Source organism: Chelmon rostratus, chromosome 3, assembly GCF_017976325.1.
Source record: "Chelmon rostratus isolate fCheRos1 chromosome 3, fCheRos1.pri, whole genome shotgun sequence".
Taxonomy (NCBI): Eukaryota; Metazoa; Chordata; class Actinopteri; order Chaetodontiformes; family Chaetodontidae; genus Chelmon; species Chelmon rostratus.
Genome location: NC_055660.1, coordinates 13,298,344 through 13,324,374, shown reverse-complemented (window position 1 = coordinate 13,324,374; position 26,031 = coordinate 13,298,344). Strand labels below are relative to the sequence as shown.

The following is a 26,031-nucleotide window of genomic DNA, read 5'->3' as shown; positions in this document are numbered from 1 at the left end:
GTGTGAGTGGACAACCCGAACAAAGTGTCAAAGTGCAGAAAAGACTTTCCTCTCTCCCTTTTCTTCCCTTCTTTTCCCTCCCCCCTCCTCCCTTTCACCTCTCCTCTCTTGTGTCGTGTCCTTTCTTTTCCTCTCCTCATGTCATCTCCTTTCCTCTCTCTCTCTCTTCAGTCTCCTTGTTTTCTCTCCTCTTGTTTTCATCTTATTCTCTTCCCCTCTCTCTATGTGTATTTACAAGCAGTCGTGGAAGGAGCCCTCTGATCTTTTACTTCAGTAAAAATAGAATTACACTGAGATAGTGAGATGTAAATTGACATTTGGGTACATTCACTGCACAGACAATAGCTGTAGTGTGCCAAAGTTTTTTTTTTTTTAATTAAAATCCAACATACTATCAAATCATTAAGTCAATAAATACTGAGGCTGTGTGAATTTATGACCAGTTTCTGCCTCACCTGAGCTCCTCTGTTCTGATAAGTCAACGGCAAGAGGAAACATTTTCCTAACTGATGAAACACCTCGTGTTTAATCTTCAGTGGACAGTTGGACAAACAGGAAACTGATCTGAGCAAAGACTGAAAACACAGCAGAACCAGATTTTCGGGTTACAGGGTTCCTCATGTGGGCACAGAGAGCTCCAACCCCAAACCCCTCCACACACACACACACACACACACACACACATGTAATTATGATGTTTGCAATGTTTTCAACAAGTTATTTGAAGAGGCATGAGCTGAGCTGCATCACTTCCTTTTGTCAGCTTATCAAGTGTGTCTGTGTGTGTTTGTGTTCAGTTCAGTCTCAGCCCGGAAACTCCAGTTTTCCTCTCATCTCTACATTTATGAAACAGATTCACGAAGGTCCAGAATACGGGTGAATTTATTGCTGAAACATTTTCAACTCTCGCAGAGGAGTTGTTGTTGTTGCAGGACCCTCACCGCATGCAGCTGGTGCACCTTTTAGTTTTTCCACTGCTGCCCCTCAGACAGCAGGAGTCCACCGCTGGCAAAGACCATGCTCTTCAGCGATTAAGTAAAATAACACCAAGTGAGTTTACTTGACTTTTAGTCAGAAAGATACTCACTTTTGCCAACAAGAGCACTGACTAAAGGCAAAGATCTCTAAAATGTGCAAAAGTAATAGATGCAGAGCTCACCTGAGAAGAGTAGCGTGGCCAGAGGTAAACAGGAGCCCTGCTGGAACAGGCCATCAAGTACAGGTGTTTAGTGATTCAGCGCTACAACTGTTGGGGTGCAGCATTTCTGGCAGCTGCCATGTGATGAAGGTTGTGAAAGAAAGCGGTTTGATGTTGGAGGATTATCCCAACAGTTTCTTTCTGGGACAAAATCTGAAGAAGTTTTGCAAATGGGTGCATGTGTGAGCATTTCAAAGGTCCAGTGTGCAGGATTTAGGGGCATCTATCAGCAGAAATGGAATATAATATTTATAATTATCATTTAATTGGTGTATAATCTCCTGGAAATAGGAATCATTGTGTTTTCATTACTTTATAATGAGCCTTTTATATCTACAGAAGCAGTGGGTCCATGGTGTTGCACCTTCATATTTCTACAGTAGCCCAGGACAGGCAAACCAAACACTGGCACTGAGAGGGCCTTTTGTGTTTTTCATGTTCAGATGCCACTAAATCTGACATATTTAATAAAAGCCTACAGCACAAGTATACAGTCACTACTTTACTTTATTGCTTTAAATGTTCCTTTCAATCAAAATATCAACTTAAGCCCAACTTTTCCTCATCTTTTCCCTATAACCTTAAATAATATCTGTGTTCACGTACTTGAATGCACTCTGGTGTTGGCTTCTTGTTTGTCGAATCTGCCTCCTGAATAAAATACATATTTTTTTCTTTGTAGTATTTTTTCCTGTCGCCACTTCATGTGAGACTTGAAGGACACGAACACGTGATAAGTGATAAAAAAAAAAAATTTGCATCAGTGCAGACCTTTGTAGCCAATGGGGTTCATGTTGATAAACCTCCATGAGGTGATTGGAGGCTCGAAGGCCAACGGGACAGTGTGAACAGATTTAAAAAGGTCCCACTGTGGCACCAGGGGGGCAGTCATTGGCAGAGATGGGTGGCTGGACAAGTCTTCTCCTTTTGATGTGGCTCGGTGAGTATAGACAACTACTGACTTTAACCATTCGATATGCTTTCAGACAGTATTTCTGTCAATCAATCAGTCAAATCAATTCCAAAATGTGGGAATCCAATGCAACGACACTGTGACTGGTGTGACGTAGTCTCGTCTTCTGATGCCCATTTAAATCCTGGCAGCTGAATTCTAGATCAGTTGGAGGTGTGACATGGCCTCTGAAGGAGGCAGAAGTAGTGTCGGACAGTGACAGACACCTCACTTCACGCCATATTGGCTATTTCCTGTTTTATTTTTGACTTTTGTCTGTTTCTTTTCTAGAGAAGCCAGTTAAAAGTTTTGGTAGGTGGCGTGATGCAGCTGTCAGTGATCAGGTGCAGATAGCAGGCAGTGGATGGCATGAAAAGCACAGGTGTCAGGTGTCTGGACTCTTCCTCAGGTGTATTGCAAGCAAGAACATCAGGTGACAACTTGTGGCCAAATGCAGAAGACAGGGTTCACTGGCACTGTACTCACTATTTCTGTATGTGCTGCTATCTTTCACAAGTATGTATTAGTGGATATGTATAGTTTTGTACTACATTACTGGTTTTTCTATAGCTCCATTTTGTGAATTTGTAATTACAAAAAGCCGACTGCACATTGCAGAATGTCTGATTTCTATAGGATTAAATAAGATTTCTGAAATGGCTGAATAAAAAGAGCGTAGTGGTCAGCGTTCATGTCACTGTGTTCTGGCACAAAAGTTGATCCTGAGATGTGGATAAAGCGTTTTGGTTGCATGAGTGCGTGTTGGACGTGAGAGTAACTGCAAAGAGAAACGTGTGAAGAGTTGTGAAAAAGTGAACTCAGTGTAGAGAAACGTGTGTTATCAGTTGTAAAAACACGTATTACTGGGCTTCCATAGTTGCTCATACAACTTTGGGTGCAGTTCACCTTGTACACTGATAACTGTCCACGGAGTGAATGAGTCAGTTGTTCTCTACAGCAACCACTGCTCTAACTCACAGTCACCTGGTGGAGGACTTTCTCTTTCAGGTGTCGCAGGGAGCAAAACGGTGGATCTGCAGAAGAGAATTCTGGGAGGACAACCATGTGACCGTCCTTATCACGTGATAATAACTGATTATCAAGACAAATTTGTGTGTGGTGGCTCTCTGATCAGTGGCCGCTGGGTTCTGACTGCAGCTCACTGCTGGATATGGTGAGAAAGTGGCTGTTTTTAAAAACCTGTACAATATTTCTCACTCATAAAGGAACAATCAGTAATGGAGTCATATAGCATTCCCAAAATGAAGATAGCATTGCTCAAAATATGATGTATTCAGTGCAATTCAGTGATGTTCCTTTTTAATCTCTACTCATTTGCAGGGACATGAATGTAGTTATAGGCTGGAATACACAAAAACCAATAATCATGAGAATCTCAGCACCACCTGTGATGTATGGGGACAACAACAACATGATCCATGACATCATGCTGCTGAAGCTCCCTCTGCAAGTTCTAGGAGCAACTCTTATAGCTCTTCCTAGCTGTAACAATCCTCTGCGTGTGTGAGTTGGGATTTTTCCCCTTTAATAAGTCTGAAATCTCAACTCTTGAGCAACTCCAAATGAGAACTTCTTGTGACAAAGAAACTTTTTTAATACATTTTTTGAAACAAAACTGCAATTTACAACTGCTTTTTTTTATTCTACTTGTTGTTTTTCAGAGGTGATGTGGTTCAGATTGTAGGTCACGGAGCCACAACTATACGTCCTGATTACAAAAAAAGTGAGAAGAATCTTACATGAATGATCTATGTTGCTTGAGTGTTTAGAACAAAAACTGACACATATTTACATCAAACACATTTTACTTTGTCTTAAAACGTTTGTTGTTAATTAATCATATTTGTGCATTTACATTATAAAACATGATTCTGGCAGTAGACTTTCTATTCAAGCTCAAAGACTAGCACAGTTGCAGATGTTTTAATGTAATGAATGAATGTTGTTTTCAAAAACATTCAAAAGTAAAAATAAGTATAAATAATCTTTATCTTATGACAGGTATAGCAGAGGTTTGCTCATTTGTTGGTGGAATCATTTTGTGTGTACAAGTTAAGTACATCATGTCGTAAGAATCACGTTTTCTATTTTTTATTTAGAATCTGAGTTTTCCCCAAATCTCCAGTGTGCAAACATCAAGGCTGACCACTGTCCCTGGAAGGGAAACCCTTCACATTACTACCCATGGCCACATCATCACATGTTCTGTGGCCAAACTCCTGGAGTGGACGTGTGCCCTGTGAGTTGGCATGGCTCCAAACCTTATATCTTTTATACTGTCATTACAAGGTTAACCACGTTAATACACAGCAAGTAAGTACTTGTAAATATATACAAAAGTCTGTAAAAAAAAAAAACAATATTTACATATGTTTCACAGGGTGACTCTGGTGGAGGAGTGGTGTTCCCTGACGCAACCGACCACACTCCCAGGATCTATGGTGTCATTTCTACCACTGGTGAACTTGTCTGTTCTGCACCTGTTGGATTCATGGACGTCTGTTCATACATGCAGTGGATCACCACTACTATTAACAGGCCCTAGAGATGTCTAATGTGGTGCTAACTGTGAAATGTCCTGTCATTTCACAGACTTTCACATATATTTAGTAAACCGTTGAGTTCCTCTAAATTTGCAGATAAGAAATTTACAATTGATTGGTGTACGATGAATATTCAATTTTGATTTGTAAGGTTCTTCCAGACAAGCAATAAATGTGGTTCCACAACATGAGGGTAGTTTTTGGTGTGCCTAAGTCACAAATGTTGACCGATTCTTGCTGTTATGAATAAATATCTACACTTTTCATAAATCAAAATGAGCAACGACACAAACATATATTTTCCTAAATATAAATTCAGCTCATTTTGATGCATTTATACAATATACAGCCATGGTGTTGGAAAACTACACAGGGACCAGTCAGGTCTTCTTTTAACAACACTGGTAACAATGATAAACAATTATGAACCTTCTTTTCCAAGGTTGAGTTCTGTCAAAAAACAAAGAAGATTTACAATCATGATTTAACACATTGTTTTTGATTTTATGGTTTCAGAGTGACAGAAATAAAGACAGATGAATGTTTTTCTGCACAATTTAAAGCTCCACTAATCAATATCTTTACACCTACAGTAGCATAACTGTAGGTGTAACTAATTATTTTTGGCCAACTGGGGCAACACAGACAAGTTGTGAACACAACACTGACATATCATCACCTTTTGAGTAATTATAGGAAACAGTGGTTTATTTACACATCTAGCAGCTACTGAATAACACATCATTGACTTAGAGTTGTGTTTCTGGACGTCTGATAAATGTTACAATGCAACATTTACTGTCCTGTTGGCCCTGTGAGGGAGAATAGGCTCTTTAGGTGATAATTATCTGGAGGTTCAACCCTAACTCTAACCCTTTCACACTGGCACATTGTCTTCACATTATAATTTAATACATTGTTGTCATGATAACGTTTTTATATTACCAATTAATCAAATGAGTGGTGATGTCGCATTTTTTGATCTGATTGATACAGGGTGATCTTAAGGTGGATTTGCTGTTGTTTGTTGCGAGGACCCCAGGAAGACTCGCGACCACTTTGTGGAAGTCAATGTGGATCCTTTAAAGAACAAGGAATAAAGACGAGCTTCTTATTAGTGGGGAGGGGGAGAAACAATGTTGCGGTACTATCACACAACAAAGGCCACATCCTGCATACTGTTATAACTACACTGACTGTGAGACGTTCACATCAGGATCAGATTCAGCTCAGGTGACAGTGACTGATCCATCTCACCATAATCCATCTCGTTTGCAATAACGAATTAGAGTGGCATGTCGCCATATTGAGAAAACAATAAAATCATTTCAATTTTTACAAGCTGGGAAAAGAAAAGAAAGGTCTATACAGACAAAGACAATAACGACCCAATGATATCATGCTGCTGCAGCTACGAACCCCCTCTGATATTCACCCTATTGCTCTCCTGACTGTGAACATCGTCCTAAAAAGAGATTTTTCCCACTTAAAATAAGGTAAAAGTGCTTGGCAGCTGTTCATTTTTTTTTTTGTTTTGATGTTTAAAAGGATGCGTCCACGATCGAAGGATGGCAAACAGTTTGTGGCCTTTGAAGTCTCACAATAGCTGAGGGTTTGTTCCAGATCTGGGCTGTGTTGCAAAGTGCCAAGTTCACATTTATTTTTGGATACAGTAACAACAAATCAGCACAGAGCTTCCAGGTGAATTTTGTGCAGAGTTGCACAAAACTCAAGCATAGAAGAAGTCTGGGCCAGCATGACCAACTGTCGCTGTCAATCACTCGGTCATGTCCCTTTGCACTATAAAATATCAGAAAGCTCATGTCTTATCTGAATGAGACTGCAGCTCAACTCCTTGTACAGTCACTGGTCATCTCTCATCTGCACTCATGTTATGCCCTCCTGGCAGAGCTGCCAGCATGCAGGTTAAAACCTCTGCATGTGGTTTAGAATGTGGCAACACGTCTGGTCTGCAACCAGCCAAAAAGAGGTCATGGCACTTAGCATACTGACACTTAATTAGTCTCCAGTGGCTTCCTGTTGCTGCTCACATTAAGTTCAAGTCACTAATGCTTGTATATAGAGTGACCACTGGCATGGCACCTACCTAGCTGATTTCTGGTTCACTACAACTGCAACAGAACAACGACTACTTCCATCCTAGAATTTCTAGAAGTCATCATTTCATGTGCTCATTCATACAAGTTGTGCACTTATGCTGCACCTGACACAAGTGCCACAAGACACAAAGCAAAGCATAAGTGTGGAGTGTTGAGGCACCTATTTTCAAAGGCTTCTCCTTGATCTCCTGTGGTTTGAATTTTACCTAATTTGTATATTGCTTTGGACAAAAGGGTCTGCCAAATGAATTAATGTCAATGTAATATAGAAATATAAATAAAAAATGTTCAACTTTCAAGACCTGCCTTTTTCCCAGTGCTGATTGGGTTCTGTGTTGCCTGTTGTCACAAAATGGATCAATAGAAAAAAAAATATGGCCAAGTCTCACATTTTGTCCCAACACCTTCACTGAGTTTTGATTCCTTGTAATTTTTGGTCGTATACACCTGTCAGCAGAGATGTCCCAAGCTGATCCTGAGGATCGTATGTGGGCTGATCTGGGCATGCTCTAATGGATCTGTATCGTCTAAAGCAAAGCCAGTCAAAATCCAGTCCTTTCAATACGGTCATGTGATTTCACAATCTCTGCTGCTGACACAGCGTCATTTTTTTCTTCGTGATCCTGACAATGTACGTAGAAAAGCTGCTGCTTGGACAGATAACACTATTGTCTGTGGTCATGAAATGTCTACAATATGATGCAGTTAACTGTAAAAAACTCTCATAGTGAAAAACATATGAGATACCAAGAACCTTTGTGGGTTTTTTTTCCTGTGTGATTTTTTTGTTTTTTATTTATTTTTTTTGTTTTGCAAATACATGCTAGCAGATGATTGTATCTGGGACTTATTAGCTAGGAAACACAATGGGACCACAGCATGAAGCCTTACCCTGGTCCAAGTATAATAAAAACTGACAACAATACCACAGTAACTGAACATTTTCATGTTCTCTCTAATGGTATATCGAGGCATCCTCTAAAAAAAGTCAATTTACTATACATTTATCTCCATAAAAATCTATATTTATATTAATCAAATCAAAATTTTGGTCATATTTATACATTTTAAGGTATGTATACCTACAGTACAGGCCAAAAGTTTGGACACACTGTCATGTCTCGTCGTGTCTGTTAATGTGTTTTGTTCACTAGCGTCATGTCTCGTCTTGAACTTCCTGTTTTATTGTGAAACCTAATTCTCCTCTCCTTTCAGACCCTTGACTTCCTGGTGTCCTTCCCGCCTGCCTGATTGTCTACCCCGCCCTAATTGTTTCCACCTATTCCTTGTTACCTCGTTTTTTTGTCCTACTACTATTGCCTGCTGCCTGTAACACCTGAATTTCCCCATCTGGGGATTAATATAGTCTTATCTTATCTTACGTTGGGCCAGGCTAAGATGGTTTCCAGTTTTTGCGAGCAGCAACATGGCTAATGGCAAACCCCCACTTTTTACGTGGCACTCCCTTATGCTCCCAAAAAAGAGAAATCATAAATGCCAATTTTCACGGATTTTCCAAAAAAATGAACTTTTACCTGAGAGATAGGTAACGTCTATCTGATGATTGGAAGGAACCAGATATGTTTTGTCGCATTACTTTACTGCAAATGTAATGCGAGTTTGAGCTCGTTCTCCTGGTATTTCTGTAGCTTTGAAAGCGTAGCATTATCCTTGTTATCCTTACCCACCCAAACTGGGTGCCTTTTTTATCAAACTTTTTGATCAATGGTATTTTTGTTTCTGTTAATGCCCACGCTGGTTTGGTCACATTCTGAACATTTCCCCTCTTGGCAATAGCTGCATCGACAGAGTTTCGGTTCTGGCTCTCCTCTGTCATTTTTCATAAGTCTGATGCGTTGACTGCAGTGGTCTGTGTGACTGTGACCTAGGGTCTGGCTGGTTAATTAGCTACCTGTGCAGGCGCTTATAAGGACACAACTCCAAATCAAAAAAACTCCACTTCGGAAGTGAATTTAGTGATGAAATAGCATACGAACTTGTAAAAAAAAAAACCTTTTGTGTGACTATGACTGTTGCAGCGCTTTGCATTGTGGCACACAGTAGGTGGGATAAATGGTCCAATGCATAATGGAGATTTTTGCAGTATCAATACAACATCCGGATTTTTTTGCTCTGCTGCAGATATCTTGTTTGCACACTGATTACTGCATGCTACATTTTGGCCAAATCAATATGTACAGCTAGTATAGTAGTTGGTTTTGAATGCAACCGCTGTCTACCTGTTTTCTGTCTAGTACATCAAATGTATCTGAAATCCAAGTGACAAATTTCATAAATCTAAATCCTGGGATTTTCACCATACAGATCAGATAACAAGTTTTATACTTAACCTGCTAACATGTCCTCTCATGTTTCATTTCAGCTGAAGTGCATTAAAAACTACTGAATTGTTTGTGTTAATGTTCCACCTGTGCCTTTCCTGCTACGACAAGGCAAAATGTCTGCTGTGAAAAAGTTCTATGAATCTGATTCATTTGGGAAGGATAAAGAAACAGGACTGCTCTGATACTTGCAAGATTGAGGTTCGCGAGATTCACTCAGAAAGCAAAATAAGTAGTTTTTCTTGTATCTTTTTCTCTCGTGTAATTTTTATGGTGATCACAGTGATGAAGGTTGTCATGCATGTATCTGTCTTTGTGCTTTTTCCAGAGCGCTCTGTTGTTAAAAAGTATGAAACTTGATTGCACACTTGCACGGAAGCCTGCCGTGGTAGAACACATTAATGCCTTGTGAAGTGACGAGCGCCCTATAGATCCTAATCTGAGCTGTCAGGCCCAAGTTCTCTGCAATCATCAAGTAAAGGATAATCTGTTTTGAAAAGGCTGCCTACCTCACTGCTGCTGAGGTTCTGGCTGCAGTTTGACAAATCCCTAAGCCTCTGAGGAGGCTTCAGGGTGAAAAGAAAAACAAATTGATTTGATACAGAGATGTGTTGCTTAGGTTCACAGAGAGCTACTCATTCACACCGACTGTATGATTGTATTGTTCACTTTAAGTGTCGAACAGTGTAGTTTCTCAGGGAGTTTATTTTTAAATTTTACTAGTGTTGGGGTTGTAAACAGGTCCCTGATTCATGATATGTAGGTTCTCTCTACTATTGGGTAACCTTTGTAACCTTTGTATGTATGTGTGTGTGTGTGTGTGTGTGTGTGTGTGTGTGTGTGTGTGTGTGTGTGTGTGTGTATATATTCACACACACACACACACAATGATGTGCAAATGCTATGCTATATACTGTATATACATGTTATTGTGTTATTTATCCTAAAACCTTATATATTTCTGCATACTTTTTAGTAATTTTTCATCCCTTTAATTATTTTTAAACACTTATTGTCCTGATTTATCTTTATTGTTGTCTTGTTTTTACCTTTATATTTTTTCACACACTGCGGGAGTTTGAGAAACAATGCTTGGATCCCTCTGTATGTCCTGTACATGTGACAAAATTTGAATTTGACTTTGAAAGATACACCTTGAAATATTTGTCATGATATCATGGCAGAAATAGGTGAGTCCCTTTGAGCTACACAGGATTATTTGTCCCCTTATAAAAATGCATTGACACACACATGCACACAAGCCCTGAAACAAATCATGAGCAATGTTCCCCACCTGTAGAGATAACCTTTTCCATTCACACCATTAATCAGTTAGCCTCTGCTAATGAACTCAAACAAATAAGTCAGATTGATATCACTGTCCTGATGCCTTGCCCTACCGTAAAGCAAAGTGAGACTGATGATGATGTAGCAGATGGTAGAAATACAATCAAATGCATCAGAGTTACCGAAGACAGACCCTCCACACTGTGCTCATTCATCTTACAGCTGAAATCATGTAGATGACACAGCTTGCAGGAAGCTGTAGAGACTATGCAGTAACTGAAAAAGCAGGTACGGTGGGCGTGATCTTCATAGCAGCCATGCGTTTTACTGAAGCAGAAAGAGCCACATTGCTGAACAAATGACATATTCTCTGCAGACATTTTACTTGATCAAATGTCTTTTTTTAATATCACAACAAATAATACAGCTGTCAATAGCTTTTATTCAAATACAACATTGTTCCGCTCCCTGCTCATACAAAACCATTCCTCATCCTCATGTTTTATCATTGTTCCTCACTCTCAAAATAACAGCTGTAAGATATTATGAACTCATCTTATTGCAATGCTATCTATGCACTCATTAACAAATATTATCATTATTTAAAGCTGCACGAGACACCTGTAAATATTGTTGGCCCCCCAAAGGGCAGTGAGATGTAGTCTGGTGTGCAGGAATTTTGGGACATTGGAAAAAACTAGTATGCTACTCCCAGTCTTACATTTAAGCTAACAGGGTTAATCTATAGTGTGTGTGTGAACTGGGACAGTCGGTTACATACACGTTTAGTGATATATTCTGTTAGATTGGTGTGTTTTACAGAGACATTGTGCCTGGTGCAGGACCTATAATGTGCTCTAAAAATCAGTCTCAGAGTATGCTGTACAGAAAGGTTTGCGACAAAAAACTGTGGTTTGCATTTCATTTTCACTGCAAAAGCATCATATTTTTTTTAAAACTTGTGTAAATCTAGTCATTTCCTATCAGAAACATAACAGAACTTTAAAAAAATCTTCTTTCAAGCTGCGATCAGCAGTCTGAATCTCTGTCCCGCTTCTTTCTCGTCCTGCAAGAATCTAAAACAATGAAGACCTCATGAATCTACGACATCGTGAACAGGGACACAGACTGAAATGGCAGAGCATGTAGGACGTGCAAGAAAAATAATTTCTGCTGCAAAACAATTGTTTCTCTTAGCAAGGAAGTGACAGTTTTCTAAAGATAATTTCTTCTTCTCTCTGTACCTTTGCATATGTTTTCAGTTCTCCAATTATTATGGTAATTTTAAAAAAAAGGACGAGAATTTAAAATTAGCTCTATTCTTTTCTTTGGACTTAATTTTTGCCAGTTGCTTATGTATCGTAACAAAAGGCTTGACTGTTGTCTGTCTAATTATAGCTCACTGCACTATGTGTCTGTCCTCCAAGCAAATTAGAAACCTGCCCTGAGGGCTTGCAAATAATTACCCAAGTATAACAGGAACCTTTCACATATTATGCACACATCACTTCAGAGGAATTTGTCTTTATTTTGTATATTAGCAGAAAACTTTCCATCTGTTTCTTCGTCTGTTTGTCTTTTTCTTGCAGCGTGTCTCTCTGTGAGACTCTAATTCTATTTGACTTGCTTTTTTTGTCTTTGTCCAGTTGTGAAACTGTGTGCTTGGTAAAGCGGAAGCCATTGAATGATGCACTATTGATTAAGCCAATTCTTGCTGCACAGTGTGTGATCAAGATGCCTCACAGGTTGTGTGGGATGAATACAGACTTAAGATCCAGGATCAGCAAATGTGACCCCTCCTACTCTCCCTCACGCTACATCTTTCTGCTCTCTCTTTGTTTGACCACTCTTCTCCTCTTCCTCTGTGTTTACATCAGTCTTACCATTTACAGCAGTGAGCATGCCTTCTTCTTCCTGACCTTGGTGGGCTGAGGGCAGAGCACGGCCCGAATGGCCTCATCAAACACAGTCTTCAGACCACGCTGGGTTAAGGCTGAGCACTCTAGGTACTTTACTGCATCTGTACATACAAGCAAGGAGACACACAATAACACTCATCAGTTAAACTACATATAGAAACATAAAGACTGAGGGAGGTAGGCTGAAGTAAACAAGCTGAAATTATAAATCTGAGCATTAACATTGTGTATGTATCCAGTGTGTGTTAACAGCCCGTTTTGTACAGAATGGTATGCAGGATGTGTATTTATCAGTTGTTCCAAAAGTGGAGGTCGGTATGCCACATCTGAGACATAATGGTTTTACACATTTTTGTTGCATCGATGTATTTCATCTGAGAACAATGCAAGAAATCATAGATGAGGACTCTTTTTTAATTATGTTAAAGCAGCATCAGTCACTGAGCACATTTGCATTCAAGTCATGTTTCTGTGCACCAGACTGATGTAAGTCCAATATTTATTGACTCTTTTAACAAAAAAAATATGTGGCAGTTTAGCTGCTCTGTGATGTTTACCAGCTATTGCTAAATTTGCAATGGTAAGCCTGGTTGATATCACTTACTGAGCTGTAGGTACCGCTTTGTTTCAAGCCTTCATCAGTCAAGGAGGCTACAGATTTCTGCGATACAAGACCTGGGAGAATCCCATGAGCGTCACTCACCAATTTCCTTTGCCAGAGCCAAACCCTGAGGGTAGGTGATTGGTGCCAACTTCTTTTCCTTCAGCTTCTCAATGGTTTCCTTCTCATCCCTCAGATCCAGCTTGGTGCCCACCAGGATGATGGGTGTGGAGGGGCAGTGGTGGCGAACCTCGGGGTACCACTGGCAGAGGACAGAGTTGAAGAATGAGAGGAGAGACAAGTGAAGACACAAAGTGAAGGTAGGTGTCAGAGATGAAGAAAACGACACGGGGTGAAGGGAGACGAGAGGAGACCGTGGAAAATGAGAATGGAATTTGGTTGTGGTTAGGTGTATGCTCCACATTTGCTCTTCTGCTCAAGCAAATCCAAGTTTCAACTCCAACTTCCAAATAATTTTGTAACATGAAAGAGGTTTTCATTTTCAGACCCGTCCTGGCTGCCTCCTCTCAAACTTCTTTGCTCATTCTCTCACTCAGCTGGCCACTGTTTTCCCTTCTTTTCCTTGCACATTTCCCTCTGATCTCTTTCCCTCTCCCTTCTCACTTAATATGTCCCTTTCCCTCGTATCCCTCTTGCTCGCTCACTATACTCCTTGCCTCTTTCATCCTCTCCATCCATTCTCCTCAGTGAGGACGTGAGAGATACTGCGTGCTTTTTGACTGGGAAATCCAACCTGCTCAGTGGTGGAGTCTTCTCACAAGCCAGTCGAGTGACGTGAGGGGATTACGAGTTTTAATAGATGAATCATACCGCTGCTTCTTTGAGTTAGTTCTTTTTTAATGTCTTACCGTGTGTAGCTGAAACTTTAAACCACTGTGTAATACAAATTCATGGATTCCTTGAGTCTCCTTCTTCTTCACCAGCCTTTTCTTCTTCTGAGATCTCATTAAAATAAATCTAAATTTAATTCTGATGTGCTATTTTGGTCACAGCCAATAGGGAAATTCTCTTGTGGAAGTTTTTGAACCTCACTTATCCAAGTGAGTATTTCTTCTCACATTATACCAGAGTTTTAGACTTTAAACTTTTCAAAGTTTAGAAAAAAACGAAGGAGCTGAGCTGGACTTGACTGCCATGAGACCTGAGAACTGACTCCCTAAAGACTTCACTTGACCCACACTGAATAATAGACATGCATTTAAAAGACTTGTAAAAATGTAAAAGAAAAACCACTATATCTACAATATGGATGCCATGTCATTTGGCCATCATTCAGACACCTAAAAGTCCTGCATTATGACTTAACCGTTACTTGTGACTTCACTTGGAATCGTCCAAAAATTGCTTGACACTTGAATTGGACTTGTCTCAGCTGACTTGAGGCATGTCCTGAGGTGTAGTCTGAAAGTTTTCAGACTTAGCTGTCTTGCTTGACTTGAGATTTGATGTGAGGCTTGCTCTGAAGGCCCTTAGACCTGACAATGACTTGTCACGAATGACCGAAGACTTGTGTTGGGCTTGTGATTTTGCTTTAGCTTTTATTGTGTTTTTGTTTTCTGTAGTGCAACAGTGTCACAGATAATCATCTAATTTCCTTCTTATTCTATACAACAGTTGTTTACCCCCACTCTAATCTTTTGAACCCTTCTCTCCAGTTGATTGTGATTCTTGTAATTTAGCACAGAGTAAATAGTATCTGATTGGTGATAGATGGACATTGAGAGAACAGGATGCTGGTTAAATTATACTCCACTGTGTTATTAACTGTGCTTTGATTTGCTTGACATTTAGCTACGCAGGCGCCTTGCTGTCAATAGCTGCAGACCTACACACGCACACACACACACACGCAGACACACACACACAAATTGGTTTCTGAAAGTGCTGAATGAAGGAATGTGAAGAGAGAAGCAGGATAGTTTGAAGCCAGGTGTGGGACAGAGTCTTGCCCTGGGAAGAATGAGCTATCGTTGGTCTCAAAAATGACCAAATAATGCCTATACGTAGTGTCCATCTATGCTTAGTGCACAACATTCATTCTCTTTGAGCCTGTCATGATCATACATGTGCAAAATACATATACATCTCCACATGCAGGTCATGTGGTAATTAATTGTACTTAAGGCCAAACACAGCTTCGTTTGTGTAATTATACCTTCAGCCCTCTTTCCACGACTGAAATTTCAATTTCCTCTTTTAATTTCCCTCCATACCAACTGATCTAGCAGGAACCACTTTAATGGTACCACTCTTTGTTACGATGGTGACTCACATGGGATTTAAAACGAAGAACCAAGCAGAGGTGAAAGGGACTAAAAAGAATCTGATCAATATCCCTGCTGTTATTTCCTTTGTTATGCTGTATTGACGTTCTTATAGGATATTCATAGGGCTGAAGAGCAGTAAGTGGTTTGGAGTGAGGTCGTATTTGAAAAGCTCTTCCAGGGGCTGTGCTTTTGTTGCAACACTCGTCCTTGCGTCATCGCAGCACAGGAAATGAAGAATGCATGAAAAACAGAAAGCCCTTGAGATGAGTGTGCTGTACATGAAGGGTTTGCAACGTATGCAATCTGGTGCTCTTTTCAATGTGCGTGAGAGTGAAGGACTGAATGATTACTACTCATCACCATGAATCTTAATAAGTCAGGAGAGAATATGAATGGAGGGCTGGATGAAAATCTGAAATATACTGGAGCTGAAACACTCGACAGCAGCTCATTAATTAATTAATCATTTAACTAATATATCAAGAAAAAACACCAGACATTGTTCATTTTTGTGTTTGCTACCCTTCTGACTGCTCTGTATGTAGCTTAAAATTCTCCAAATGAGATTGAAAATGGGTGATTAGATTCTGTAATTCAATACAAATGCTCTACTATATGTATGCCCTTTATCATTATTTGGAGGTAGGGTGTTAAATTTTCCCTGTACTTTGTTTAAAGTGAACCATAATTAGCCGTCAAAACAGCAGACATAACAGTGTTAACTCTCAACCATACTGGCGTACAGTAATAAGAAAACAACCATTTAAAAAAGAATGGCAGGCGACATAGCGCTTAAAGCTTGAGCGTTAGATCACAGGACTCTGCAAACTGACTGTGCATTTTGGTGACATATAAAAGTAAGAAGACTCACCTTTGCTCTGACGTTCTCATAGGACGCTGGGCTCACCAGGGAGAAACAGATCAGGAAAACATCCTAGATGGATCCACAATGAGATGAGACAGACTGGATTAGATGGTAGATTTGACCACACTGGGACAGAGACTATTGCGAGTCTTTTGCAAGTTTATGAAGTTTGTGGTGAAATATTTGTTATTTTTACGCCTGTAACAGAATGATTGCCGACAATAGCAACATGGCCACAAGATGCTGTGATACAAAACTTTTGTCAAACTATTTCCAAGGTCAAGAATGAAAGTCTATTTCCATTCTATTTCCTGATGAACCATCTTCCAGCTATTGTCTATTGTCTACATTTAAGAGCAGGCTTAAAACTTTCCTTTTTGATAAAGCTTACATTGAGGGCTGGCTCAGGCTTGCCTTGGACCAGCCCCTAGTTATGCTGCCATAGGATTAGGCTGCCGAGGGACTTCCAATGACACCCAAACCTCTGTTCTTCTCTCCCTCTCCATCAGTATGCGTTCCTGTCCTACCAAGGCCGTACTATGTTCATATACTATCAGCTATTAATATGTTAATGCATCACATACATAAATATGCCATATGTACTTTGTATACCTATAAATCTGTTACAGCTGTCAAAACTGTGATTTCTGTCAAACCCCAAACCTCTCTCTTTATCTCTATATCTCTCTCTGTCTTTATCTCTCTGTGTCTTTATCTCTCTCTCTCTTGTGATTTGGCGCTATATCAATAAAATTTAATTTAATTTAATTGAATATTTCCAAGGTCAAGAATGGAAAAGATATTCCATTGTTTTTTATCAAAACCAGTTGGAGTAGCTGTACAGTTGGTTGCAAACAATTTTCAGTCCTGAGTTCATGCTTTCAAAACTCTACACACAGGCAGCACTCCAGAAGTCAATGTGCACTAACCTGCGGATCACTTTTTTCAATTTCATGAATTGTTTTCTCACTTAGAGTCACCCACCATCAAAACTCTGTGGACTTATTGTCAATTTTGCATGTTTGCCATACTGTTTGAAACAGTTTTAAAAATTTATGTTCAACAAAACACCCAATTATTGTAAAATTGCATGTGATGTGGTACATTCTGCTGCACCATCACCCACTTGAGACTTGCTCCAAAAGCGAGTCAATCCCTGTCAAACCCCTTATTTCAATATCTGTCTTTATAGCAGAGATAAACATATTTACTGTAACATTCTGGATCCTGTCATGTTGTTTCCTGTTTTATTTTTGTAACTCTACCTCTTGTGTCATTTCCGTTTCCTGTGTTTTCCCGCCTCTCATCAACCCCCACCTGAGGCCACTTACTCACCTGCCCCTGATTACCCTCCTTCCCTTCCCTGTGTGTATATACCCCCACCAGCTCCACATGTCTCTGTCAGACTGTCTTTGTTCCCAGTGACCTCACCTCATGCTTTTGCTGCGTTTGGCTCCCAGGGTTGGTTGGACTTTCCCTGCTATTGATTTTGAAGAGTTCTGCCTTTTTCCTGTCTGTTTTGTTTGCCTTAGTGGACTCGTTGTGTTTGCCTTTTTTTGGATCATAGTAAAGACAGTGATTTTTGCTTGAACCTTACTATGCCTCCTGTGTTTTTCTCTGCATCTGAGTCTGAGCTCACCAGGGCCATTACATTTACAGGCTGGTACAAAAAGCAGTTTTGGTCTCCAAACCTATTTTCCTGTTCATGAGAAATGTATGGGGGTGAATTTTTTTGTAGTATAAAGGCTTAAAGTTATGCATAATTATGGCTGCTTGGAGTGACAGCTAACCGCTAGGTTTCAGCGACCTGATGCGTTAGCTACAAGACGTTCGTTTTCCTTCAGTCTCAATAAAAGGAAATTAATCCAAATAATTTATTATTTATTGATTAAATAATTCTGGCCAAAGCCAGTCAACATACATATATGTATTCAACTGTTCGTCTTTTTTAATATAATACTTAATCACTGTCAAATCTAACATCATAAGGTTTACAGGAATTTCCAGGAATTTCTGTGTAGATTTTTTTTCAGCCTGATGTTAGTTAGGTTGTTTTCACACGTTAAACAGCTTCCCCTTTTCCTCTCTTATTCTTTCCCCTTGTGCCTTCTAATTGAATGAGATGTAGCTCAATCAGGCTGCAGTGGTGTATATTGATCTGGCAGTTGAAAAACAACGCAAACTCTCCTGGGTGTTACAATGGAGACAAAGTGGATTTTACCTTTTCTAATGAACTGTGTGTGTGTGTGTGTGTGTGTGTGTGCGTAATGATATACCGTTTGTGGGTATGACAGTGGACGGAGCCTGTCGTAGTCTTCCTGTCCAGCTGTATCCCAGAGGCCCAGGTTGACCGGCTTGCTGTCCACCATCACATTCGCTGAGTAGTTGTCAAATCTGTGGGGAGCGTGGGGGGACGGTCAGCGATCAATCATCAAGTCTGTGAGTCAGTCTTTCATTTATTTGATTACTTAAATAATCAATCATTAGATTTATAAATGCCATAGAAATGACATCATGTCAAGGCTGGGTGTCATAATTAGACATGAGTCATACTGCTTATGTGTCCATGCAACAGTAACAATACAACAGTTATATGATACATATAGCATTATGAATAGATACAACACTGTGAAAGGTGCTCCTCTGTCCAACGAGCGCTTTTACTTTTGACAGTTTCAGTACATTTTGCTTGCTCATTCTTCTGTTTTTTCTACTTCAGTAGGGTTTTCAATATGGGACTGTCACTTGTAGTATTTTTATAGTGGTATAGGTATGGCTACTTGGTACTGCTATTTATTTTTACTGAAAGAAAAGGTATGAGTACTTCTTCCATCACTGGAAATAACCACAGCAATGAGTTTAATATTCAAACAGGACTGCCCTCGTGTGGTCACTTTGAAACACTACAGCCTAATAGGTCAGATATGTGAGTTATTTTCCTATACTTTCCTACATAAAATATATAAAACACACACAATTACTATCTGGCTTCAATACTAAAGAACAATGAGTTCACCTTTGATTGTTATGAAAACATTGGAGGTACAGACTGAGGTCATATTATTGATCATTTCAGTTTTTCCTTATGCATCTGTGACGAACACACTCAACTGTTCGTGCAACATCCTGCTTCTCTGTCATGTATTTGCTCATATTCACAGTATTCTCACACCTTCAGCAGTTAAAAAAGAAAACAACACTGCAACATTAAGTTTTGAAGTAGACTAGAGAGTTAATCACTCATTTTTTCATTCTGTCTTTACCTGGTGTGTGTGTGTGTGTGTGTGTGTGTGTGTGTGTGTCCAAGCATGCACACAGTGGTGTTTATGCATAACTGGCGTTCATACAAAAATGCGCAACATGTTTGTTTTCCTGTATATGTCATATGTGTTTTTTCATGACCCTTTGGAGAGAGCATGTGTCTGGGTGTGTCATACTCACACAGTAGGAATGTACTCCCCGGGGAAGGCATTGGTTGTGTAGCTGATGAGAAGACATGTTTTTCCCACCGCTCTAAATCACACAAGTAAAAACACATAGTGAGATATTAAAAGGCAATAACAATGCTTCAGGCTATAAGAGTAGAAGATGGAAAGAAAAACTGAAGGTGGGAAGGGCTTTGTCTGGAGTCATAACCTTTGTCCCAATATATGCTATGCTACGTATATGTATACAGAACCTGGTTAAATTTAGTGTATAGAATGGAATTAGAAGAAGAGGAAGAAGAGGAGAGATGAGTGAGCTGGCAGACTAATAATAGTGCAGTCATCACATATAGAGTATCATAAGTTCTATACCGTATTAGTTTTAACAATACATTTTAGAAGTGAGAAAACAGTAGACCCAGCAACATGTTCATTACAGGAGTGCAGCGAGCAGCTTGTCTCAACATCCACATTGACGAAAATGCACGACCGCATGCAGGAGACGATCGAACAAGTACCAGCTAGCCCTGTTCTCACTTTGTTCTAGAGCTTTTTCCTGTCAGCATTTCAATAACAACACCAGAACTCATGCCTCGTCCTCACCTCGGCACTGACACACATAGCAGTTGCAAAGATGTCATGAAACCTGATGACTTGCCTCACTCTTTTGCTCAGACAAGCAAGCGGTTAAGGTCTAGATTGTACCCAGTTTAGTAAGAACCAGTTCATCACCAACAGTCATGGTCACTCGTTCACCACCGCTGCTCTTTGAAGATGTGAGCTGGAGGGTTTTAGGACTTAACCTGCTGTGTATCTCCACACATGAACAGACAATTATCTGACAATGTTAGCACAATACCAGGGATTTCTTTATGTGCTGTTCTCACTAGTTTGAAGTAGGAAGGGGTTTGTTGGAAAAGGTCATGTCACACAATTTCCACCTGTCAATCAGAATTTAACAATAGATGAATCGGATGATAGCTGTTGGTCACCACTGTCAGTAAAATCTGATCAAACCAGAGCAACACAGTCCTGCACAAACAACTTTGAACTTTAAAGAGCACATTAACTTTACCATTGAGTGCTCCCCACTTAGTCACAAATATTTGCTTTTAAAGACAGTTGCTGCGTAAATTGAGCATGAATTCATTCTCAACGCTGAATAATATCTCATGTCAAGGTCCATTTACCTGGTTTTTCTAGAGCTGTCAACCACATCTTACAGTCTGCATCAGGAGTATGCTCAGTTGTTATTTTAACAGGGGAATTGTTCCATGTGTCCCTGTTTAAGAGTGGTCCTTAGTTTTTGTTTGCCTGTGGTTCTCATTTGAAACACCATCAACAGATGAGGACTGTAAAATGGGGTGAAAAACTCTTGAAGTGTTGGTTCACCCTAATCACACACGCACACAAACGTTACCCATTCTCGGATCTGGCCATGCAGATTTCAGCCAAGGTTCACAATCGTAGCAAATAAAACTCACAGACACATAACTGTGACTATGTACTAGGACAGTTTTCAGTGTTTGGTTGATTTGTTGATTGATAGGAATTAGTTTCCAATTAAAACAGGTAGGTCTGTGTATTATCAGGGACAATCACGTAGAAAAATGTTGTGACAGCTGAGTTTTTTAAGAATTTTCAAAGTAAAACACAAAAGAGGGATGCTTTTTGGATACCTTGGCTGCATCAAAAGCCCCTCCTTACTGCAGTGTATATTTATTTCACACCATTTGCTTTATGCAAGGAGAAGTTTTTAACTTGACATTGCCAATCACATTTCTACTACTTTTTTCACCTTTGATAGATAGTAACTGTATGTGACTATGCCTGGTAGTGATGGCATAAAATGATGGATTCAGTGTCTACAGTCTTGTTTTCAGCCACAGCCTTTGACCACAAAAACTGACATTTCCCTCATTTCCCCCTATTGCATTGGGGTAGCTGCAGAAGCATTAACTAAACTCAGCAGAGGATATTTTGATCTGGGCTAATAAAACTAAATTGCCTGCGTGGAAAGCTGCCACTGAATATGACTGAGAAAATGTGTCATTCAGTGATGTGGATGGACCGACCATTTAAAGAAACTACCTTTTCAAACAAACATTTAGTGATGCTAAAACCTAAATAACAGTAAAATCATGATATTTTTTGATAAAACCTTATCCAGGGTCTTAAAACAGGCTCTCACCTCAAAAACTGCCAATTTAAAGAAGGCCAGCCGAGGAACAAGATGACTCATGAGTGATATGAGCAGCCCAGCTGTTAACTTAGAAAAACGCTGTGTGTGTATGTGTGTGTGTGCAGTCTGTGTGAGTACTCCTATCTTTGTGAGGACCGTATTTGAGTTTTAGGTGTTGAGTTTGATGTTCTCCTTCTCCAAAAGGCAGTTTGAGGATTCAGGGTGGCTTTACGGTAAAGAGTGAGGTTTAGGTGAAATATAAAGGCTGGGGTTAGGCATGCAACAGTGATGGTTAAGGTTAGGATCATAAGGACCATTAAAGGGCGTTTTATGTCAGCGAAGGCTCTCAGAAGTATAGAAGTGTGCAGCATGCGTGTGTTTTGGGGTTGTGTGTGAGTCAAATAGGAACTGATCTGTTTCAGAAGCATCAGTGCTGAAAACAGGAACCAGCCAAACTGAGCTATCAAGACGACTTCAACCTCTGATCTCGCTCTGTCTCTTTCTTAATCTTGTTTTCCATCATGTCTTCTGTCCCCTGTTTACACGGTCCTACACTATCTGGTTCTAGCTTGGCAAACTCTTCAAAGCAGATTTATTCTAGGTCTGTCTTTGTTTCTGCCTTTCTATTCTTCACCCTTATTCTCTTTTTCCAAATCTCTACCTCACTTTTTTTCCCATCCACTGAATCTTTATATCATATCTTCTTTGTTCATGTTAGCTTGTTGGTTGGAATCTTATAACTATAACAACAACATACTTTTTGAAAATTTCTTCCATCTGCATTTGAAACACCCCCATCTCTTTCATCATGGTTCAGTCCAAAAAACACAAACCACAGTCAATAGTCAAATAGCTTCAACTATACTGACACAAAAAAAGGTGTCAATTAGCTGATCATGAGTTTGTTTCCATGTTATCTGTTATGTACTATGTCTTTATGCTTTGCATCTAAAACATACAATTTTCCCCTGAAGTATCTTAAAGCTTGCTCACACCAGCAAGTGAAACGTATGCCATTACATGTGTTGTGTCATTAGTAAATGGTGCCATAGGTTTTGAGACATGCTGATACAAAAAGGGCCAGTTGATGAACTAATACAGCTGGCAAGTTAAGTGCTAACAAGCTAGCCAGTCTAGAACATGCCAGTCAGTCACAATATCTCCAAACTTCTTATAGTTTTCTTTGTTCTGTGTTGTTTTCTTCATCCTGGCATTTCGCTCTGAATGATTGAAAGTTTTACTGAATAAAACCTTCAACAAAGTTCTTCAATTCAGCCTACCATATTTGGCATTTTTGGAAAGTTCTACGCACGGTGCCAACAATATTCTGCTGATCAATAGGTGGGAGTAACACAAGACCGCAAGCAAGTAAACATACATCAACAATGCTGTATTTGAAATACTAAAAATGGGTTTGCAAATGTTTAATGAGGAAGGAAATGCACTAGATACCTTTGTTAGGCCTCAAGGATACACCTCATGTTTTCTGGTGATACTGATCATAAACATTCCTTTTGTTTATTTACTAGACAATTCACCTGCGCCCCTTTAAGAGGTTTTAAAATGTGTGTTTAGCACGGCCGAATTTAGATTATTAGTGTATTTTAAAAATTTGCTGTGAACGAAACTGTTGTTGAAAACATCCATCCAACAGTCCAGCATTACAGTCCGGCCGTATACGAGCAGCATGATTGACAGAATGTACAGAGTGACCTGTTGAGAGGCGGCAGACTTCCCTCCAACCTGAGACCAACTTCCTCTTCGATCCTAGTTACTGGAAGCTCAAAAACCCATTTTTGACATGTCTCTTTAGTCACACACAGAGGCAGACACGTGTTCACACATCACACAGACAATTTAGCTGCTGTGTTTCTCTTTAAAAGCCTCTCTCCACAAGCCTGAACTCAAACTGCTGCCATGTACAGCAAAGGAAGTTTGCAGAGGTTGCGGCACGATGCTGTGTTTCAGCCGCTACCAAATCAAACAATCAGAAAATAAAAAATCTTGACAGAAATTACTCACACCACCAGCTTCATCGACTTTTGTGAGTGGAGTTTTGACCATCTGTAAACCTCTTTTAACATATTTCAGTAGGGATATTCCAGTGGTTTTTTTCCCATCAGTTTTTGCAATTTTTCCCAGACCAGCAAATCAATACTTTTGGCAGTGACTGATTCATGCAGCCAGGTGTCACATGAAAGCATGTAAAATACCTGCAGGTCCTATGTTTCAGTGTCACATTTGGCCTCCCCGAGGCGTGAAAAAAGCACGTTCTCATTCCACAGTCAAGTTAGCAATAATAAATATGCAACGTCCAATTAGACCGCATCCGCTCCACAGTTTCCACCATCATCACAACCAACCCTTTTGCCCCGCCTTCAAGGATAAGACGTGTGTAGAAGTTAGTTTTTCTGATGTGGCTGACAACATTGTCCAAACTTGTTCTGTGAGAAAGCATTCAAGCCTTTAGACTGAACAAATTCAGCAGGTTCACTTTGACTAAAGACTACAAATGTGTCTAACACGATCAAGCTTTTCTGTGTCTTCCTGTTTCTTCTCTTTTTTGGGGGGGATTTTCTGCGTCTCATGAGCGACTCTTTTGGGCATTTCTTGCATTTTCATCTACAGTGAAGAGTGTGCTCTGAGCCCGCTGCATTACAGCATTTTCCTGCATGTTGTGGCCTGCACCATCCAGCACCCTCACTCTGAATCAGCGATGTCAAACACGCGGCTAAAGATTCACACCTAACACTGGACAGACTGTGTTCTTTAAGTTTAAGCGTACAGTAGCCTTAAGTTCGTAAAGTGAACACCATACCACCATGCCACATCTCCACATCATGCGGAAGGTGATAAAACTGTCAATCAAGGCTGTTCAGGCAGTTTAAAAATCTTTGGCATTTCTGTCAGATTATCATAAATTATGAGCCCAGGGCCAACCGTCCCCATCATGCAACACCTGGGCTAACATTTCAATACCTGAGGCTTCTGTAGTTCTAACAATATAGATAAAGTAAAATAATGGCATACCCATCTCCCACGACCACACATTTGATAGCCTGCATCCTGTTCCGCTCTGCTTCGACTGTGCTCTTCACTCTGACAGAAACCGACTCAGAGAGGAAGGCGCAGATCAGCATGCAACTACAGGAAATTGTTACACACCTCCCTCGCTCCCCTCCCTTTGCTGCCTCTTTTTTCTTTCTAAGTCTCTCTTCCTTCACGTTTGCACCAGTCTCTCCTTCCGGTGTTGTTGTGTTCTCTCATCTTCTAAACAACAGAACTTATGCAAGCAGTGTGCAAATGATATGAAATAGAGTAGAAATGTGATGAATGATGTGGAAAAAGACACTGTTGCAATAGAAAAGTGCTGTGAAATGGTCGGGGAGTGTTTTGAAAGGGGGAAGATGCAGTAACTATAACACTGGGCTTTATTTAAAACTTCCTCTTTTGTTCGCTTGCGGATTTGAAATCATGCATGCGCGCACACTCACACACACACAGAGACAGACATAGAACCACACAAACACACATTTGTAGTTCATCTTAAATTTAAGTTTGAGTTTATGTTTCATGTTGATTTGTAAAGTGTTTAAAAAGACAAATTAATGGAAAACAAACCACTTTAATGCATCTAGCTAACCTTTAATTATGTAGACCATCCTGGTTTCAACTCAACATTAACCATATGGACACACACTTAGCTAACTCTTAATTATGAGGATAATCTCGGTTTAACTGGACACCACACACACACACACACACACACACACACACACACACACACATATACACACATTGAGCTAACTGTAAATTATGAGGACCATCCTGGTTTAACGAGACATCAACCAAACACACACACACATTTAGCTAACCCTTAATTATGGGGACCATCTTGGTTTAAGTGGGCATCAATCTTACACAGATACACTGACAGTTATGTGAATAACGTTCGTAGAGAGATAGTTGATCCAGACAGAGAGGGCGCAGGTAGGTGAGGTGAGTCCACAGGTTCCTCTGGTGGTGGACTGGAGCAGGGCAGACATGGCAGGTTAGAGACACGGGGAGAATAAATTAGTCACTCATAAAACAGACAAGGCAAACTGTGAAGCTGTAGTAAAGCACAAGGGCGAGCAAAGTGGCACTGACTTGTTACCAGGCTAGTGAGTACAACAATCTGGCAAAGGGTGCATCGCAATTCTCTTAAGTGCTGTTTTCCCGCTTCTCAATCCTCACTCGAACCGGAAGTTCGTCTGGTCCGCCAGGCTGTCCCAAAGCTCTGATTTCT

General features: G+C 40.1%; 2 protein-coding genes across 2 annotated transcripts; one reads left to right on the top strand and one right to left on the bottom strand.

The window, feature by feature from the left end:
• The first annotated feature begins 2,057 nt into the window (after positions 1–2,057).
• On the top strand, positions 2,058–4,905 carry LOC121604641 (kallikrein-8-like). The gene is made up of 6 exons (XM_041934214.1): positions 2,058–2,138; positions 3,159–3,324; positions 3,492–3,674; positions 3,833–3,894; positions 4,271–4,410; positions 4,552–4,905. Exons 1-6 carry the CDS (start codon positions 2,099–2,101, stop codon positions 4,714–4,716), a joined length of 756 nt encoding a protein of 251 aa, XP_041790148.1. The 5' UTR covers positions 2,058–2,098; the 3' UTR covers positions 4,717–4,905.
• Positions 4,906–11,418: 6,513 nt separating this feature from the next.
• Positions 11,419–24,896, bottom strand: LOC121627344 (ras-related C3 botulinum toxin substrate 2). The gene is made up of 7 exons (XM_041966204.1): positions 24,774–24,896; positions 19,578–19,649; positions 18,413–18,530; positions 16,143–16,205; positions 13,086–13,245; positions 12,347–12,483; positions 11,419–11,539 (listed from the first exon to the last, which is right to left on the bottom strand). The coding sequence occupies exons 1-6, from the start codon at positions 24,881–24,883 to the stop codon at positions 12,350–12,352; spliced, it is 657 nt and encodes a 218-aa protein (XP_041822138.1). The 5' UTR covers positions 24,884–24,896; the 3' UTR covers positions 11,419–11,539; positions 12,347–12,349.
• Positions 24,897–26,031: the final 1,135 nt, after the last annotated feature.

Coding starts and splice junctions, on each gene's coding strand:
- LOC121627344 (XM_041966204.1), bottom strand. CDS start 24,883: ATGCTGATCTGCGCCTTCCTCTCTGAGTCGGTTTCTGTCAGAGTGAAG. Junction 19,650..24,773: donor TGTGTGGTCGTGGGAGATGG/GTATGCCATTAT, acceptor TGTGTGATTTAG/AGCGGTGGGAAAAACATGTC. Junction 16,206..18,412: donor CACTGTCATACCCACAAACG/GTATATCATTAC, acceptor GGATCCATCTAG/GATGTTTTCCTGATCTGTTT.
- LOC121604641 (XM_041934214.1), top strand. CDS start 2,099: ATGGGTGGCTGGACAAGTCTTCTCCTTTTGATGTGGCTCG. Junction 2,139..3,158: donor TCTCCTTTTGATGTGGCTCG/GTGAGTATAGAC, acceptor TTTCTCTTTCAG/GTGTCGCAGGGAGCAAAACG. Junction 4,411..4,551: donor CTGGAGTGGACGTGTGCCCT/GTGAGTTGGCAT, acceptor TATGTTTCACAG/GGTGACTCTGGTGGAGGAGT.